At 45.4% G+C, this 20,414-nt stretch overlaps 1 protein-coding gene across 2 annotated transcripts in view; it reads left to right on the top strand.

The window, feature by feature from the left end:
* Stx11 (syntaxin 11) overlaps positions 1-18,906 on the top strand; it is a 29,012-nt gene extending 10,106 nt beyond the window's left edge. Inside the window, exon 2 of one of the 2 annotated variants that reach the window (XM_008758601.3) lies at positions 14,645-18,906. In XM_008758601.3, coding sequence (XP_008756823.1) covers positions 14,650-15,513 — 864 coding nt within the window. In that variant the 5' untranslated portion in view covers positions 14,645-14,649 and the 3' untranslated portion in view covers positions 15,514-18,906. The remainder of the gene's footprint in view (positions 1-14,644) is intronic. The other variant, NM_001025638.3, reaches the window with a different exon arrangement.
* The last annotated feature ends 1,508 nt before the right edge of the window (positions 18,907-20,414 follow it).

Below are 20,414 nucleotides of genomic sequence, written 5' to 3'. Positions count from 1 at the left end.
TCATACACAAACATAATAAATTTTTCATTTCCCAAAAAATTTCAGGTGGCGAGATTTGTCCCTTAAGGGATCGGATTAGAAGCATGCCAACTCGTATTTAGAGGTTGAAGGATGATGACACTAGGAATGGCCTGTTTTAGTCCATTCGTCCTTTTTGACATTGAATTGGGCGGTTTTTCGAGTTAACAACTTCCAGTGCTGTGAGCATTTTCGTGTGACTCACTGAGGATTACCTGCCTGTTTCCCACCGCTGTCATTCTCAGCATCAGCACCAGGCGTATTTTTCTAGATCTTGTACCCTTATTATTTCTCTCATTTTCGTCTAAGCTGCTAACTGGCATCTTGTCACTCATTCTCTGTTGCGTGGAGGTCTCCAGGTTTATGTCTCGAAGCCTGGTTCTCTTTCCTGCTGGGATTTCTTCAGACCGTTTATCAGTCTCCTTCAGGGCAGATAAGGATTATGAATTTTCTACCAGCGTTTCTCTTACTGCTTTTGCATCTCTAAAGATTTATTTATTTATTCTATATAAGTACACTGTCGCTGTCTTCAGACACACCAGAAGACGACATCGGATCTCATTACAGATGGTTGTGAGCCACCACGTGGTTGCTGGGATTTGAACTCAGGACCCCTGGGAGGGCAGTCAGTGCTCCTAACCACAGAGCCATCTCTCCAGCCCACTTTTGCATCTCTAAATCCAGAATGTCTCTGTAATGTTAGAGAGTTTATGGTGGAGATTACAGAGAATTCAGTTTATGCCAGCCAACGATGACAGCCTGGCTCGTCTACAGTCCTCTTACTGTTTTTCTGATGGGTGTGTGTCCCGTATGTCCTTGTATGCCATGGTTCTCTGTGTTTTTACTCATATCCACCTGTCTGTATTTTATATTGCAAAGTGTTATTCTCTTCATTATGGGCTCATGAAGGAGTCGTCGGGTCAGCCTCTGTTCCTTACTACCGTGTTCGTTTTATAAAAGACAACACCACCAAAATTAGCCATTCACTAATTGAGAATTGTTTATTTTAGTGTGTGAGGGTGTTTCACGTATGTGTGCACATGCGCATGGAAGGCAGAGAACAATGACTTCTTGCAGGCGTGGGATCTCACCCTTGTCTGGAAGCCACTGGCTAGGCTGGGTGGTCTGGCCAGCTGGCCCCCAGGCCTCCCTGTCTCCTCCTCACCTGGGTTAGCACAGCACAAGCTTGTGCCAGCAAGCTGGTTTTTTTATGTGGGTTTTGGGAGAGGAGCTCAAGCCTCATGCTTTTATATAAACACTCTGCTGACTGACGGCACCATTGCCCAACACCTTGACAATTATTTTAGGATCTTTCTCTCTCTTTCCACGTTCCCATTTCAGGGTTTCACTGTGGGGGTAGAACTTGAATTCACTGGAGTCCTGCCTCAGCTTCCCCGGTGCAGAGATCGTGTGTGTGTGTGTGTGTGTGTGTGTGTGTGTGTGTGTGTGTGTGTGTGCGTGTGTGCACCACAGTTGGCTCAGGGTCATTTTCCTTTTCAGGCTTTTAAATCCAAAGCCTTGTGGGAAGTTTGGTTTATTTCAATCAAAAACTTAGTACATAGAGTTTTTCTCCTTTTTTGAAAAGTTTTTATTTTAAGGATTTATTTATTTATTTTATGTACGTGAGCAAGAGGGCGTCAGATCCCATTACAGGTGGTCGTGAGCCACCATGTGGTTGCTGGGAATTGAACTCAGGACCTCTGGAAGAGCAGTCAGTGCTCTTAACCGCAGAGCTATCTCTCCTCAGTCCATGTGAAAAGTTTCTGATCCCACTATAAATGTGTTTAAAGGTCTAATCCAAAGTGGAATTTACAGGAAGCCGTCAATGTCAGAATCAGGGACCCGGGGCCCTCAGGAAAACAGACAGGGTTTCTCAATTATGCTGCTCTCCCTACCCTCTCTATGTACGCCAGACCAAGATGGCCTTGAACCCACAGAGATCCTCTTCCCTCTGCCTCCTGAATGCTGGGATTAAGTGTGTGTGCCACCATGTCCAGCTCTTCTGAAGTCTTCTTAGTCACCCTACTCTAGCCCAAATTCACAGCATTAATTAGGTCTTTCCTGCCTACCTCCCCCTTCCTTGTCCCTCCCTCCCATTCTTTCCTTCAGGAAGGAAGTTAATTGAGTACATAGTAGGGATACAATGGCCTGTCAATAGCTAGAATCCTACCTACAACCTCTTTGTTTCATTTGTTTGTTTGTTTGTTTGTTTTCAGTACTGGGGATGGACCCCCAGGTCCCTGCACACTCTAGAAAACCACTCTACCATTGAACTGTATCCCTAAAGCCTTTTTACATTCTGTTTTGGGATGGGGTCTCACTAACTTGCCAATCAGGCCTTGAGTTCAGTCTTTAGTCTTTAGGCAGGCACTGAACTTGTGATTCTTTTGCCATAGCCACCCCTCCTTGTAATGGATGAGATTATAGGCCTGTCCTTTTTGACCCAGCTCGATCACTCTCTGCTATCCTTTCCCCCTCCCTCTCCCTCTCCCTCTCCCTCTCCCTCTCCCTCTCCCTCTCCCTCTCCCTCTCCCTCTCCCTTTCCCTTTCTTCCTTCCTTCCTTTTCTACCTTTTAATTTTCATCAAACATATATTCAAGGAAAGCCAATTCCATGAAACATAATTTAAAAAAATATGAAAAAACAAAACCCAAAAAAACCTCAGTCCCCTTTCACATTTCCACTAAAAGTAAGCAGGTCCAGCTTCTTCAGATGTGTGCCTTCAGTCTCTAAATAGTACTTCTGTCACAGTTTTCTGATTTTTCAGTTTTAGGCATTGCCAGTGTTTCAGATCATTTGCACCCCTTTCTAGCCAGCCATGCACCCCCATTCCCAGTACAACTCTATCGTAACTCAAGCTAGATCGATATCCGGAAGCAGATCCACTGCGCTTTGTAACACGATTACGTTCTAGAGCTCGCCGTATGTCCTGCTTTCTGGATGGTCCGTTAACTTCTCTTCCTTGCCGTTCTATTCTCGCTAGCTTGGTTTTCTTTCCAGTCATGCAACTCCAGATGGTCTAAATCTACTCTCAAGTTATGGGCCACATAAAATTCCATTACTTTATCTTTCTAAACGAGCTCACAACCTCCTTCCTCTCCAAGAAGACATGCCCCCCCCCCCAGGCAAGTGTCTATAAAGTGTCCTTGCCACGTTAGACAATCCCTCTGCATGACAGTTGGTGAAGTCCTTACTGTGCAAGCATGAGACCACGACTTCAGACCCCTAGCACTTACAAGGGAAGCCAGGTGTGTCAGCACGCATCTGTAATCCCTACATTGGACAGGCAGAGACGGGAAAAAATCCCAGGGGCTGGCCAGGCAGTCTAGCTGAATGACTCCAGATTTGATGAGGGAGCCCACTTCAAAAACATAAGTTGGAGAACAATCAAGAAAGCCATCCATTAAGGAAGTCATCCACTGTCGGCCCTTAGCTTCCACACATGGGCACATGCATTCGTATACAAACGTGCACATAGATGTGTAACACCCCTCCCCATTACAATAAATAATAAAAGAATACAGATGAAAGGTAAACCTGGGGCTTTGTAAACACTAAGTCATGAGGTTATTAGGCCTCAGACTAGTTTACACACCTCCCGATTCTTCCTTAGTCTCCGAAACGTGCTAACCACCTTGGGAATTCTTGAGCACAGAAGCACATGAGAACATTCTTTTCCTTTCTAGAATTTTCTTTCCTTTTCCAGGTTTCCCTCATCATTTTATTTAGCTTCACCTATGCAAGACTTTTGATGGTGGAATGTACCCAGTGGCTTTCTCGGTGATGCTGTGGGATGCCCTGTCCAGAAGAAACCTCATAGTGCCCTCTATTTCACCAGAGAAATGTTCTCCCCTTTATAGCACCAGGGTCAATGCTTCTAAATGTGCTTGCTAAGTGTACATGACTTGCTAGGACAAAAGGTACCTGATGGGAGATGTTTTAGATTTTTATCGTGGACTAGTTTATAAATGTATTTAATTTTATTAAATATTTATTAATATTTTAATAAATGAATAATTTATTTAGACGATGGAAAATGTTTATCTTTTATATCAAATAATTCAGAGTTTTTATATCCCTGTTTAAAGAGTTAAACAGGAAAAAGGAGATTTTAAAATATTAAGAAAAGAAATTATTAAAAAGGGAAAAGAGAAGAAGTCATTTAAAACTTCAAATAGGGCTGGCAGAATGGCTCAGTCAGTAAAGTACTTGTTATGAAAGTCTGGTGACATGAGTTCAATCCCTGAGGCCCTCAAAGGTAGAAGTAAAGAACTGACTCCCTAAGATGGTCCTCTGACCTCCAGCTATATGCCATAGCACAGGTGACCCTGCTTCCATTAAAAATGTTTAAGCTCAAATGATATAGTGACCCGTAGTAGGCGTTAGGGTCGCTTACGGCCACAGATGAAGTAGAACATAGGCTGTTAATAGCACCCTGGAAAACGTGCTGTGGACACGCGTGCTTACCAGATCTGCATTAGTTCTTTGAGCCAATTAAGGTCCTGTGAATCTAAGGAACTCGTGAAAGCAGGTAGCAAAGACAGAGTATTTACTCTTGCATGTGCAAAAGCTCTTTGTGGACCTTCCCACCGAGTCTGCTCTAAGTCAGTGAGGTCGGCGTTCATACACAGGAGAAGGTAGACTGCAAGGAAGAGTGACATTTGCAGTCTCAGAAAGCGGCAGCCTCTGAGGAGTTGCATTCCTCCCCCCCCCCCCCCCCCCCCGGAGCTGGGCTGGGGACAGGGCCTTGCAAGGGCTAGGCAAGCGCTCTACCGCTGAGCTAAATCCCCAACCATTGCATTCCTTTCTTTTTTTTCTTCTTCTTCTTCTTCTTCTTTTTCTTCTTCTTTTTCTTTTTTCTTTTTTTCGGAGCTGGGGACCGAACCCAGGGCCTTGCGCTTGTTAGGCAAGCGCTCTACCACTGAGCTAAATCCCCAACCCCATTGCATTCCTTTCTTGACAATCACCCTGTCTACCTGCTGGGATGCTGGAAGCCTGAGAGGAATCTCCAGCGAGGGCCAACGGTGCCAGAAGTGGAATGAGAACATGACCTCACGAAACAGCCAGGGCTGAACTCTTGGCCACTCCTACTTCTATATGTAGATGTGGGATTCTGAATAGACTCCAGGCTCTGAGGAGAATTAACCGGTTGCCTTACCACTCTGAAGGATGAGTCTGGCCATATCAACCCCAGACACTTTTTAGAGACTAAGTTGAGCCCCCCCCCCCGCCAATAATTTGGGTTCTTTTTAGTATGATGGCACGGAAATCCTCTGCCGCAGTCTTGGCTGATACTGTGCGGCAGATCCAAGCCAGTTGGAAAGTTGCACTGAGCCTGCCGGCTGCACCTTCTTTGGGGGTGAGCCGAACGACAAATAGACTTGAGCTACGCTCACTTGCACCAAAACTGGCTCTTCAAGTTCTCCTGACCTCCTATCAGACTGAACCCAGGCCAAAGGTAAAGCTACCAGGTGTCTGTGTACTGTCCCCAACTCACGGTTCCTGGCTCCGGTGCAGTGCTGGGACCGCGAGGCTCCCGTAGAACGCTTAGAGCTGCGAGGCTCTCGTAGAGCACGCAGGAACGTGAAGCAACTCCCTGGCACCCGACGCTGTGAAGCAGCTCTTTACGCCTTATTGTATCCTCACTGGGACCAGCTACAGATCAACAGGAAAGACAGAGTGATCCTCTCTGGTTTATTAGGCTATGCATCCTTCCTGAAAACCTAAATGTGTCTTTATATGAAATTTTAGATAAAATGTGAACAGAATATCACAAATGTAATGGGTGGTCAAAATATATACCTTAAACTATGATCATGACATATTATCACAATCCTCAGGATGGTTGTTTGGAATATTGCTTATATTTTTTCTTTCAAGTTATAACAAAAATTTTTTAAATGCGTGAGAATTAACTTTCCAAAAAATATGAATTTTCTGTGATTGCTATCAGCTCCCTAATTTGGGATTAAAGAAGAGTACAGTGGAGGGGGGGCACAGATCAACCCAGAGAGGTGTATCACTGACTATTGTGACAATAAAGCACCCCCAGATAGCTGTTAGTCCTCTCTTATGTTTGAGGCAGTGACACGAGTTGACCTCTATGCAAGCTTTTTACAGTAGACCAGCTCTGGATAGGTCTACCCCAGGCTCAATCACTCAGCCACTTTCTTTGTGTGGTCCCCATTCTCAGAAGGCTAGCTCCCACTTCCTCACAATGGCTCCAATAGTAAGCCAGGGCAAGCCTCAGTGACACACACACAAGTTGCTGAGTCCATTTTGGTTGTTGTTTCTGTGTACAGTTTCGGGGCTGACCACTTCTTCCTCTCCCAGAATCCTTAGTTGCCCATAGTTCTTTGACTGGGGATGGCAACCCCATCAAACTTTCACCTTTCCGTGTTAGCACATTTGTTGATTTTGTCATTGTTCTGGTCTTGTTTATGAGGCCATACCCAGGAGAGACTTTCACAGCAAACACATTTTTAAAAAGTTATTATTTACTTAATGTATATAAGTGTACTGTCTCTGTCTTCAGATCCCATTACAGAAGGTTGTGAGCCACCATGCGGTTGCTGGGAATTGAACTCAGGACCTCTGGAAGAGCAGTCGGTGCTCTTAACTGCTGAGCCGTCTCTCCAGCCCAGCAAACACTTTTATGATCTCTTCTAGCTCTAACTCCATTTTGATGAACAGTCTTTAAACTCTCATGTTGTGCTTTGAATGCACCATAAGAGAATGTTAAATATGTGTTTGACAAATGTACTTGAAAAAAAATTGGCTTTTATTGTCTTTCTTTTAATCACCTTGAGAGCTTATAATGTTTAAAGGATAAAATAATACTTCCTTGCTGGGCAGTGGTGGCGCACACCTTTAATCCTGGCACTCGGTAGGCAGAGGCAGGTGGATATTAGAGTTTGAGGCCAGCCTGGTCTACAGAGTGAGTTCCAGAGAAGCCAGAGCTACCCAGAGAAACTCTGTCCCTGGGGGTGGGGAATGGGGTCGGGGGTACTTGGGTCTTTCTCCTTTTTCGATATGTCGCTTTTTAAAATGGAGAAACAGAGCAGAGCACCGAGAGGATCACTCCGTTGAGTGAAATGACTCAACCGTGATGGCTTTGAGTCACCCTTTTGGGGAAAGAGCTTTTGTTGTCTTTTAAGGGCGTGGTCTTATGGGCGAGCTGGAAAACAACCTCTAAGCTTCTGTGACATAGTGGAATGTCCTGTTCCCAACCAGATGACTGTGGTGTGGGGGCGGCTGGGCAGGAGGGGCTGCAGCATGTAGTTGAGAAAGGTCTGTTCAGGGCGATCGCAGCTGAGCAGGCCGTGACCTCGAGCGTGCGGCGTGAGGGCAGGGCTGCAAGCTCAGCTCACCAGGCAATGTACGCCGGTGCCGGCTGCGTCCACCAGGAAGGGACGCTCTAGGAGCTTCTCCTGGGGTCTCCTCTGGACTAGGAAGGGACCTCTTGCCCGGCAGCCATCATTTCCATCTACTGTTTAAATAAACTGAGATCCAACAGCTATAGATTACAAAACCCCGAAACAAGAGCTTGGTTCCTATACAGAGGCGATTGTTGATACTCCCTTGGGGACAGGATGATTTCCGCTTTATCAATAGCTGGACGCTGCATATAATTCAAGCTCCCGTGTCTAAACGTGTGGTTAACATTCACTGAAAGGAAACCACTCAACACTCTGCGCGTACTCGAGACCAGAGTGAGAGGCGGGCTGCTCCCCTATTCTCCAATTCACCTCTGAGGCAAACCCCTCACGATCCAGTCTGCACCTCCTTCCCCTCTGTGTTCCCATATCTGTGTCTGAGTTTTCTCACTACGAGCCAAAGTACGTGTAACACACTGTGTAATCAGGAAGGATCTGATTTATCGGTGTGAGGCAAGAGATGTCATGGCAGAGTATGACGGTGCAAATGGCTTTTAGGCCTGTCCAGTTTGCTTACCACATTCAGTCAAAGACAGCTGTGAATGGAAGCCAAGGGGAAAGCCATAAGCATAATTAAAATGTCGTGAGTTATTTTTATTGTTGTTGGTGGTGGCTTTGTTGCTGTTGTTGTTGTTTTGTTAATTTGTTTGTTTGTTTATTTTGCTTTACAACCCAGTCAGTCCGTATGCAGCTAGCTCTCTGGTGTGAACTTTGTAGATGGTAACTAACATATCACAGTGAGAAAAGTCTGGATAGCCCGGCACTAGACACACCTCACAGTTCATGAATGCTGTAAATCCAATATAAGGGTTTGGGGAGGTTTGGTGATTTGAATGAGATGTTCCGCAATGTCTTGGGTGTTTGAATATTCGGTCCCCAGTTGATGGCGTTATTAGGGAGGTTTAAGAAGGGCAGCCTTGGACTGGAGAGATGGCTCAGTGGTTAGGAGGACTGACTGCCCTCCCAGAGGTCCTGAGTTCAAAACCCAGCCACCACATGGTGGCTCACAACCATCTGTAATGAGAGCTGATGCCCTCTTCTGGGGTGTCTGAAGACAGCGACAGTGTACATGTAATAAATAAATCTTTTTTTTTTTTAAGTGTGGCCTTGCTGGAGGAAGGCTGTCACTAGAGATGGGCTTTGAGAGTTTAAAGACTCACACCATTTTGAGTCTGCTTTCTCAGCTTTGTGCTGGCTGCTCAAGATGTGAGCCCTCAGCTTTCTGCTCCCGCCGCCATGCTCGCTGTTTCCCTGCCGTGGTCGGCTCTCATCCCTCAGAAACTGCAATCTCTTTCTTCTGTCAGCCCGCTTGGTCAGAATGTTTTATCACAGCAATAGAAAAATGACTAATTTAGCGAGGTTTGTTTCTTCTGAGGTCTGTTTCTTCGGCTTACAGATTAACTGTGTCTTCTCTTAGTCTTCCTCTGCATGGACAGAATTTCCTCCGCTGGATTCCCTGTCAGCCACATTGAATAAGTTAAAAAACTTAATTACTCCATTACCAGCTCCAAATACAGATACATTCTGACAGGCTAGTGTCAGAAATTTGCAAATGAATTTGGGATGAGGCATAGTAACCTACATAAGTCAACCACACTGATTAAGCCAGTTCGAGGTTCTGAGTCCTTTTTTATTGAGGGCCAGACCAAGAGTGTGCTTGTGACTCTGAAAAGTCTCTCGGTGCCCAAACCCAGGCACGCAGAGTTTTTAGAGGCCAAAACCACAAAGGCCACAATTTATCTCAGAGTTAGGTAAGAGTCAACGTAGCCTTGAAACATTCACTTCTAGCAGAGCATAGTAATTATTTTAGACAAAACCTGCCAATTATTTTATATCTTATATCTTTTCTAGCTATTTTAGTTTCTTTTCTAGTTATTTTAATTTACTTTAATTATTTTGGTTAATAATTCTCAGCATGTCAAGGCTCTGAAACTATCAGGCAGACATGACTGTTGTGGGGAGAGGTGGAGGGCTGAGAACTGTCTAAGCCATTGGTTCTTTTAAAAAAAACAAACTATTATATATAAGGACACTGTAGCTGTCTTCACACATGCCAGAAGAGGGCATCAGATTCCATTACAGATGGTTGTGAGCCACCATGTGGTTGCCGGGATTTGAACTCAGGACCTCTGGAAGAGCAATCAGTGCTCTTAAACTGCTGAGCCACCTCTCCAGCCCTAAGTCAGTGGTTCTCAATCTGTGGCTTGCAGCCTTTCACTGAGATGGCCAAAGACCATCTGTGAATCAGGCATTTATATTATGATTCACAACAGTAACACAATTACAGTTATTAAGCAACAAAAATAATCTTATGGTGTATGTGGGGGGAGGGGGTTCACCACAACATGGGGAACTGTATTAAAGGGTTGCAGCATGAGAAAAGCAAAGAAACACTTCTCTATGCAGACACAAAGTGGAGAGACAACAAGATGACAAATTACCTTTGTCATTTCAAAGGGACCTACTTGAGACTGTAACAATTAACAATTTTCTTTCCTTTTTGGTTGCTACAGAGTAAATGCACATAAAACCTTTCCTTCACAAGCAGTTGTTGCTACACACTGTGTTTATGAAGTGCTTTCTTGGGGACAAGCAGAGACAGTGACTCTGGTGACTGTTCTCTGCAGCGTCCGGTGTGTTAGTTTTGCACTTGCCATCCCCATTCCTTGATCCTGAGTCATGCGTCCTGATGTTAGAGAAAACATGTATGTGCAAGGATGTGTGTGGGGTACCGTGTGATATGTTCTCATGTGCTCACGTGTGTTTGTGTACGTGCACCTGTGTTGGTACATGTATATATATGTGAATGTGTAGGCCAGAAGCTAACACTAGATATCTTCCAAATTTTCTCTCTACCTTGGTTTTTGAGTGAATGCCGCACTGAATTTAGTGCTAAATAAAATTACTTGGCTGGCCAGTGAGCTCCAGGGATTCACCTGTCTCAGCTGCCCCGGAGTCATGACTACAGATTTGCATCACAGCGTCCAGATTTTTACATGGGTGCTGGCAATTTCAACTCAGGTCCTCACGCTTGGGTGGCAAATACTTTACCAATTGAGCCATGACTAGAAAAATAGCAAGATATTATGGGCCAAATTCAACAGTAGGACCCAGGTCCCAACGTCTTGTGTATTTAGCTAAAAGGGTCACACCTTCCTTCATTTTGAATTGTTACATAACTTATTAATGTGCTTCAAGGTGTCACGTGACTGAAGCTCAATGTCCATTTTAATGCTCTTTCCTTAGTGTCTGCCTTAACTATTCTCCTGAGAGTGAAGTGATTCTAAAGAGCTCCAACCACTCTGGCTTACACTGCCTTCAGGGCTCCCTGGATTGTTTCCATGACTTACTAGACTGGAGGTGACTTCTCAACTGGTTTCGTTTCACATGCAGCCTCTCTCTGCCCTCAGAAGCCCCCATCTTTCTGGTAGAGGAAGAGGCGGAGAGTTGTCCTTTTTCCTTCACTGTGGTTTCTTGGCCCTTTCAGTCTCTCTTCAGCCTGGGGAACCATTTACAGTTCTCTAGAACCTCGAGACTTTCGTGATCACAAAGTACCCAATGAGGGGGATCTGTGGGATGGGTTACAAATTTGATTACGTGCTAGAATCACTAGGAACCCACTCTAGATGCCTCGGCGCAGGCTGATGCAGCACTGGTAACTCCCAGGTGACTTTACTGTCTCCTTACAGCTGAAGTCCACATAGGTGACACCATCTCTTTGCTTCTCTATGCGCCCTCGTGTGAAATTTCATTGCTCAACAAGAGAAGGGTTAAGCAATCCCCATCCTAACCCTCCCCCTTTCCAGTCCTTCTGTCTTGTACCGAGCTCTCAGGCCACATCACATGCGTGTGTAAGGGAAAGTTAGAGGCAGACTTCTGATACTTACAAACGGTCCCTGGAATTTCCCGCCTGATGAATTCAAACAGGTGCTAACTCAGCACCTCTATGAACAGTTTGCCGACGTTCACGTGCCGCTCTTTGCCACCCTGAAGCTCGAATTGGTTGAGCTGTCTGATTTGCTTTTATCGGTTCCTATAATTTTCTCTCTTAGGATTTCATGACCCATATGGCCCTTTTGAACATAAAGCTTATCTTAATCCTCTCTTCGGTGCCCTCCTCTACCTCTTGATGTACCCTCAGCAGAGATGCAGGTTTCTAAGATGTCGGAGGGCATTCTCAGAACGGAAGCCTGTTGACTGGCACACACCCTCTCTTGCAGCTTTTCCATTACCCATCCAGGACTGTGCTGTCAAGAAGGGACTGGGAAAGTTCCCTCAAAAGCGTCTGAGTGTTCCCTCTGCCTTCTGTACAGATTAGAGACGCGTGCCTTCAAGTGATCTTAGCTCTTTACTGACAGAGGACCTATGGTGTCAGGTCGTTAGATCCCCGAACCATCTTCCAGGTGCTTTGGACCCTGCTTCTCTCTCTGTGCTGAGAATGAGGTGATCTTCACGCACAGCTCCTTTACAGCTTTGGGCAGAGTCCTAGAAACCTGATACGTGGGATTCTTTTCATTTGCCAACAGTTACCTGCCAGTAAAGCGCTCTGCAAGGCTTGGCCAAGATGCAAGGAAAACATCTATGCTCTGTTCATCTAAATGCATCTATTTCGTTTATCCACTCTCGGGAGAGTAGAATCCACTGAATACTAATTTAAGCAGAGGGGTGTGGCTCCCGCTCTGTGCTAGCTAGGTAGCATACTTCCTTGGAAAACACAAGAGTGTCAACCTAGTGGTCAGACATAGACGATAACATCAGTTAAAATCAATTTAAAGTAATCAGAACTACAAGTGTCTTAGCTCATTATCGGCCTTCTAATTCTCCTCAAGTCTGTCCCCAGGCTGCGTCTTTTTAAGGCGCAGTCAATTATTTTGCTAGGAGGATGACATTTGCTGTCACAGAGAAAGTCCAGTATTGATTTTTGCCCCTCCAAAGAGTAGAAATTGCATTTTAAGCAGGGGATTTTGCTATATTAAAACTTACACTGAATCCTTGCAGACAAGGATTTCTGCTTAGCTTATGTAAATAATCATCTCGGCAGCTAGGAAGTCACAGCCAGTGGTCGCCATTCTTCTCCATAATCAACAAACCAGAGATGCTCTGTCCATTGGTCCTGCCGCACAGCACTAATTACTGCAACCTGAAGGAAGCCTTTGAGATCGCATTCACTCATGTAGGGCCTTTGCCGCAGACTAGGTAGTGGGAACAGGCTCTTTCTAGCCAGAAAGCACTATGTGTAAGTTCCATATATAAGTACTATGTATGAGTTCCATGTATAAGTACCATGTATGAGTACCATGTATAAGAACCATGTATGAGTACCATGTATAAGTACCATGTATAAGTTCCATGTATGAGTCCCAACTTCACATTTTCAATTCACTGAAAATGTGTGCACATAGGAAACACTATTTGTACCAACCTTGCAAAAGGGAGCCAAGGTTGCATGACGGGTAAATGAGACCGTGTTATACTATTGCTGTAAGACAACATGTATGGTTCAAATTTTTGGTACAAATGATTTTTAATTGTGAAAAGTGTTAACAATGATTACCACTAGAAAACGATATGGGGCGGGGGCGAGCAGTGAAAAGATCTCACCCTTTTCCCCCAATGGGGTTTGGTTGTATTGCCCCAGCTGTGCTAGAACTCACAGGGTCCGGTGTTCATCCTGCCTCGGCCTCCCTTTGCGCCTGACATCAATGTCCAAATTCTGTTTTGTTACACCGTATGAGGGTTGCCTTTATTCTGTTATTTTGCTTCAAAGCGTTTGTCTGCGTGCCTGTGTGTCGTGTGTCGTGTGTGTGTGTGTGTGTGTGTGTGTGTGTGTGTGTGCGCGCGGGCGTGCGAGCACCTGTGTGGGAGCATGCACGTACATGAGTTTATGCATGTCTTCTTAAATCACCCTCCCACCCTCTGCCTTATGTCCTTTGAGACAGAGTCTATCGCTGGCTTGAGCTCCCTGGTTCGGTGAGATTGACTGGATGGCCAACAAACCCTGGAGGTCCTCCTGTCTATAATCCCAAGGCCGGGATTACCATGTGGCCACATCCAGTTTATAGTACAGCTGTTGGGGGATCAGGGCTCTCTGAGCCTCCTCCCCAGCCCTTTACAGCATTTGTTTAACTCACCGGTTTGTTTATTTACTTAGTTCTTTTGAGACGTAGTTATTTTGTATCCCTGGCTAGTGTGGAACTCAGTATGTAAAACAGACTTGTCTCAAGTTTGCAGACATCTGCCAGTCTTTGCCTTTGGAGCACAGGCATGTACCGGCATGCTCAGCTATTAAGGGGTTTTTTTTCCTTCATTTTTTGTTTGGTGTGTGTGTGTGTGTGTGTGTGTGTGTGTGTGTGTGTGTGTGTGTGTGTGTGTGTGTGTGTGTGTCTGCTTGCCTGAGTGCTGGCTGAAGCTAACGCTCTCTGATTTGAATAGCCTGGCTGGTTAACGCAGCAGACAGAGTGCTCAGAACTAAGCACAGGTGCTTAGCGAGAGCAGAACCTCGCCTTAAGCGCCCGAGCCCCACCTCATGACAGGACAACATTTTAAAGAGACAAATACATAAAGCCAACTTAACTTTGTTTGGTTTTGAGACAAGGTCTCTTTGTGTAGCCCTGGCTGTATGGAACTCACTGTGTGGACCAGACTGGCCTCCAAATTACTGACATCCACCTGCCTCTGCCTCTCTCGTACTGTGATTAAAGGTATGACCACCACATAGACGAAATAAGTTGTTTCTATGTACAGGAGGATGTGTTTGCTAGTGACAAGTGGCCACAGAATAGAGTGTTTAGTGTCTTTCTCAAAGCCGTGTGTGCTGTCTTTATTGAAAAAATTTGCAAACCTTTCTGGTTTTTTCCCCCTTATGCCTGCCCGATTCATGATGGAGAAACAAAAGGGAACAAAAGAAATTGTTTCCCAAATCTAAATTTTTAAATTGCTGATTGAATTAGAGCTGCCTGTGATGCTGAACTGCAGATGTGTAGAGGCTGTGGGACATGACCAAGGGTCTGCCTCACAGTATTTACGTCTAAGTAAAATATCACTGGGCCTTTTGCCGCTTTAATGCAGGCACAGAAAAGGGAGTAAGAGCACTGGGCATCAGAGCAAATTCGTTACTGTGACCTTCAACTCCTCTGAATGCACAAACCTGACTGTCATTTAAAGGATCCTATCAACTGTTTCTGTTGTAGGCAAAATGAAGGATCGGCTTGCAGAGCTTCAGGAATTGTCCAGGAGCTATGACCAGCAATTCCCAGATGGGGACGATGACTTTGACGCTCCCCAGGAGGACATCGTGTTCGAGACCGACCACATCCTGGAGTCCTTGTACCGGGTCATCCAGGACATCCAGGATGAAAACCAACTGCTTCTGATCGACGTGAGGCGCCTGGGGAGGCAGAACGTTCGCTTCCTCACCTCCATGAGGCGCCTCAGTAGCATTAAGCGAGACACCAACTCCATCGCCAAGGCCATCAAGACCCGGGGCGAGGGCATCCACCAGAAGCTGCGCTCCATGAAGGAGATGAGCGAACAGGCAGAGGCTCAGCACGGCGCGCACTCGGCGGTGGCACGCATCTCACACGCACAGTACAGCGCGCTGGCCCGCGCCTTCCAGCAGGCCATGTATGAGTATAACCAGGCCGAGATGAAACAACGCGACAACTGCAAGATCCGCATCCAGCGGCAGCTGGAGATCATGGGCAAAGACGTGTCGGGCGAGCAGATCGAGGACATGTTCGAGCAGGGCAAGTGGGATGTATTCTCCGAGAACCTGCTGGCGGACGTGAAGGGCGCGCGGGCGGCGCTCAACGAGATCGAGAGCCGCCACCGCGAGCTCCTGCGCCTGGAGGGTCGCATTCGCGACGTGCATGAGCTCTTCCTGCAGATGGCAGTGCTGGTGGAGAAGCAGGCGGACACGCTGAACGTCATCGAGCTCAACGTGCAGAAGACCCTCGACTACACCGGCGAGGCCAAGGCGCAGGTGCGCAAGGCGGTGCAGTACAAGAAGAAGAACCCCTGCAGGACCATCTGCTGCTTCTGCTGCCCCTGCGTCAACTAGCAGCTGGCTTGGGCCTCCACTGCACATGCCTGGACATGGGAAAGTGCACATGCCAGCCAAAGGCATCCTGCACTAGGCTGAGGGAGAGGGCCCCAGTGCCTTGCAGAATTCGGAGCATAGTAGGGGGTTGGAATGCAAGATATGGAACCCGGCACCTGCCTACAAGGTTGCTAGCGTCCAATGGCTCCTTAGTGTAGGCAGATTTCCACTGGTGTTGTGTGATGTCATTATAAAGTACATAGCACTCAGCATCACGGGGAGGAACTAATGTCACTGCCAAGACCAGTGTCTTGAAGTCTAAAGGTAAAAAAGCCAAGCGAGCATATGTTAATAGTAGGAGCACATTATCAAAAATTGCCTTCGTTTATCCCCTCTGGAAAGTTCCTTGGTGCTATTCGATTTTGAGTGACATTCACTTCAGTATTCCTTAGTTCTGTTGAATTTCGAGTAACTTTGACCTTGGGTGAACTGGGCGCCAATTACTTCTGATTGGCGGTCTATTTATGTTGTGCGGGTGCTGTGGGAACACCTTCCCGGGGCTGGCTTCTCCTCTGCATCAACCTGCACCGGACACTGGCTCCTTGTTTCTCTCACCTTTTATAGTGTGTAGCAGTTTATATATGAATATTTTTCAAGCACCCAATATTGAACAAAACACTCAAGTTGAACTTTGTACTGGTCACAGTTTATGGGTTTTTTTTTTTTCCCACAGATAACATTTATTTAAAATTTATCTTCGTACTTCATTCCGTACGGATATGTGTGTAAATGTAAACTAATCTTCCCTTGCACGTGTACATGAATGGCCAATTGGATTGACTTTGCTTTTGGAGATTCTGTATATAAACAAGAGCGGTTTTTTTGTTTGTTTTTGTTTTGTTTTTTGGTGCGTGTCAGTGTTAGCTTGATGGTTTGATGGTCCCGAGTGTATTTCATTCCTGTCTGCACAGTCCAGTTTAGGTCTAACTTTATTCTGAACATCTGTGTACTGTCATTAATAAAGACAAGGGAGGAAGGTTGGAAACCTGTGAAAGAAGCGTCTAGAGACACTTAAAGGAGCTTCTTGGAAACAGCACCTTACTTTACCTTACTTCCAGCCTTTCCTTCCTACATTAAATCGGAGAGGCTTAGAGTCATGTTCTTCTAAGTTTAATAAGCATGACAATACAACTCTCTCCTTTTTATATTTATTTCTTGACCCATTGAAGCTAAATTGATTGTCCTTTTCAATTATTGTTAAAAACTTTCTCACATATAACTATAATGTCTGCATGTGTCTTAGTCACGGTTCTCTAGAGTCACAGGGTAATCTCTGTGTAGTAGGAGAATTGGTTGAGGACTTCCAGTCATCAGCAATCAGCAGCAGCTGGAAGTCCAAGGATCTAGCGGTGGCTCCGTCCCACGGAGGCAGGCAGGCAGGCAAGAAAGAGAGACTCTTCCTTCTTCCAATGTCCTTATGTAGGTCTCCAGCAGAAGGTGTGTCCCAGATTAAAGGCGCGTACCACCACGCCTGGGTCTGAGACTTGCTTTGTCCCAGGTGACCTTGAACTCAGAGATCTCCTTGACTTTAGCTCCTGGGATTCATAGCCACTTGGCCTCAAGATCTCCATACCAAGACCCAGGGCAGAAACTCGTATCTCCCAGCCTCAAGATCAGGATCAAAGGTGAGCCTTCCAGTTCTGGATTGTAGTTCGTTCCAGATGTAGTCAAGTTGACAACAAGGAATAGCCACTTCAGCATGGAACCCTAAACAAAGGATAATTTCAAGGAATTTCCATCAGGGTGGCCCCAAGTTACTGTAGTTTTTACAGTCATTTAGAAACTGATGAGGTTTTAAAGATTTGCTTTTACTTGAAGATGTTCAAGACCACGTTCCAGTGGTAGTTAGCACTGTGTGTCTTCCAAATCCATTCTATACCGCTGTTTTTTTGTTTTTTTAACGCTTGATGATTTTACTGGAAAGTCCTATATCCTGAGTTCATAAGAAGGTGAAAGAGGAACAGGAACTCTTTGGGGCCCGTTGATCTTATGAGAGAGAAAAACCAGCCCCGTGCATAGTTTTGTTTCTCATGGTTGGATACGAACTGCACAGGTGGAGTCCCATCAGGCTCTCCTCAAACTTTGCCCACTTCCTTTATCACCTAACTACTTCGATCTTCTCCTTTCACTAAGAGAGAGAGGAAAGTTTCCTCATGGCCCCAATGACCTAGTTTTCATTGTAGAGAAGAGTCTGTCTGTGGAGACTAGCTATTTTCTGCAAGAGGGAACAGTCTGCAAATTTAACTTATATGAACTCTGGAAGAAACCTTCTTTCTTTTAGAACCATTGCGAAAATAAACGACTTTCTGTGTCTGCATATTTTTTTCTCGAGACACAGTCTCACTATATAGCTCCAGCTGACTTGGTATTCACCATATAGACCAGACTTCTCTTAAACTCACAGGCCTGTCTCAGCCTCCTGAGAGCTGAGATTAAAGTCGTGTGCCACAAGACCAGGTCAGAACACTTTTGTCCTAGGTAATCCTAATGATGAATCTGTGTTAACAATTCTACCCTGCTTGCTTCTATTAGACTGTTCTTCTGTCCTGACAGGTCCTGTCCTGTTCTGTTTTGTTTTGTTCTATTCTATTCTGATGGGTTCTGTTCCCACGCTATTCTACTCCATTCCACTGCTATTCTATTCTGTTCTGTTCTACCCTACTCTGCTCTGCTCTGGTATGACCACAAAAATTAATGAAGCACAGTTTGCAAGGGCTTGTTCCCGATTCCTCCCAAGACATGAATTATAAGCTCCTTGGGCCATTCTGGAAAGTCATCCAGGCTGGAACACCGACTTCAGGGGAAAGCATCAATTACCTAGAACCTATGGTAGCAAAGAGAACTGACTCCACACGTTGTCTACACACACACACACACACACACACACACACACACACACACACACACACACAGCCTTCTGTCTTTAGGTTACATGCATTCTGATATTCTGCTTTTCTTCCTCCCTCTTCCTTCCATTAAGATCTTTTTATCCTCTTCTATTTATTTACTTATGAAACACACACACACACACACACACACACACAGAGGATTTAAATATGGATTCCGAATATAAGAGAAACCGTATGGTGTTTGTCTTGCTGAGTCTGGCTTATTTGAGGTTGGTTTGTTTGTTTTTGACACAGAGTCTCTCTGTGTGGCCCTGAATGTCCTCAAACTCACCATGTAGACCTGCCTGGCCTTCAATTCACAAAGATGTGCTTGCCTCTGCTTTGTGAGTTCTGGCCTGAGTCTGGCTTATTTCTTTAGCATATCAATCTCTGCTGTCACCCATTTTCCAAAACTGTCACTGGTTTCATTTTCTTCATGACCAAATAAAATTCCATTGTGTGTGTGTGTGGTGTCACATTTTCTCCGTTTATCTATTTGTGGACATCTAGACTGTGCTATTTTTCTGGCTATTGTGAACAGGTAAAGCAAAAAACATAGACATTCAAATATCCATGTTTCCTTAGAGTATGTGTTCCACAGTGGTTTAGGTGGGGAATGACGGTAGATCTTGGTTGTCAACTTGACCAGATCCAGAACTAATGAAGAGAAGCTGCTGTCACTTCTGTGAGTTTTCTTGATCAGGTGAGTGAAAGTGGGAAGACAGCTGCAACGTGGGCAATACCTTCTGATGAAGCCCAGACAAAAGATTATGTAAGAAGGAAACTTTTGCCTGCTTGCCTTCACTCTTGTGTGCAAGTCCATCTACTCTGTTGGTGCTCCTGCTGCTGCAGTTACATTCCTCTGCTGGTATCATAACCCAGCTCCTTCAGGCTGCCTACATAGACTTTCAGTGGCTCTCCAGGAATACTCCAGGCCTTCAGCGCCAGACTGCCAGACTGGAACTTCTGAGACAGTCTTTGCACAAACAGCTACTGGATTCTCCACCTTTCTGGTGTGAAGCAGCCATGGTTGGATTACTCAGACCATATCATGTAATCCAAGCTAAGAAATCCTCTATTCTATCAGGTTGTTCCTCTAAAGAACAATGACTAGGTATGCTGGATCATAAGTCAGTTCTATTTTCAATTTTTTTTTTAGTAGCATTAACGTTGATGTAAACTTGTACAGCTTAAATCACCACCATCAGTGTATAAAGCATCCTCCCCACCCCCACATCCTCTATAGGCTGAATCTTCACTCCGTTGATTTTTTTTTTTGCTGTGTTTTTTTTCTTTTTGTATTCTTTAATTCATTGACAAATCAATATGTGTATGTAATAAATTACCCTCTTATTATTCTCCTCCCTACAAGCCCTTTCTCTTTAAAGAAGAAAAAACCCTTTATTTAAGGTACATTGGAGTTAGGGTGTCAGATCCCCTAGAACCAGTTACAGACAGCTATGTGCTGCCATGCAGGTACTGGGAATTGAGCCTACATTCTGTGGAAGAGCAGCCAGTGCTCTTGACCACGGACGGAGCCATCACTCTAGTCCCCAGCAAACCCTTTCTTACCTCCATGTGTGTTTGTGTGTGTGACCAACTGAGTGCGAAGAGGTCGCCTGCATGAGCATGGGTGGGAGACGATCTACAGGATGGAGCATAGGCAACTTGTCAGTGGTAGAGAGAGGGGGGGGGGGGAAGGAAGGAAGCAGAAGAGAAGTGGAAAGAAAAGAAGAGAAAGAGGAAGCCTCTTCCTCCAGGATTGGAGGGATCAGAGAGGTCAGGGACACACCATGAGAACATGGCACACAGAACCAACTGCCTAGAACCCATGGGGGACCTGCAGAGATCAAGGAACCTGTAGGGATCCAACCTGGGTCCTCTTGTGGGATCCTTTTCCTCCAACTGGGTTGCCTTGTCCAGCCTTGATGTGATGATATGTGTGCCTGGTCTTACTGTAGCTTGTTATGTCCT

This window comes from Rattus norvegicus, chromosome 1, assembly GCF_036323735.1.
Source record: "Rattus norvegicus strain BN/NHsdMcwi chromosome 1, GRCr8, whole genome shotgun sequence".
In the NCBI taxonomy this organism is placed as follows: Eukaryota; Metazoa; Chordata; class Mammalia; order Rodentia; family Muridae; genus Rattus; species Rattus norvegicus.
Note: the sequence above shows the minus strand (reverse complement) of the source record. Positions and strands in the feature narration are given on the sequence as shown.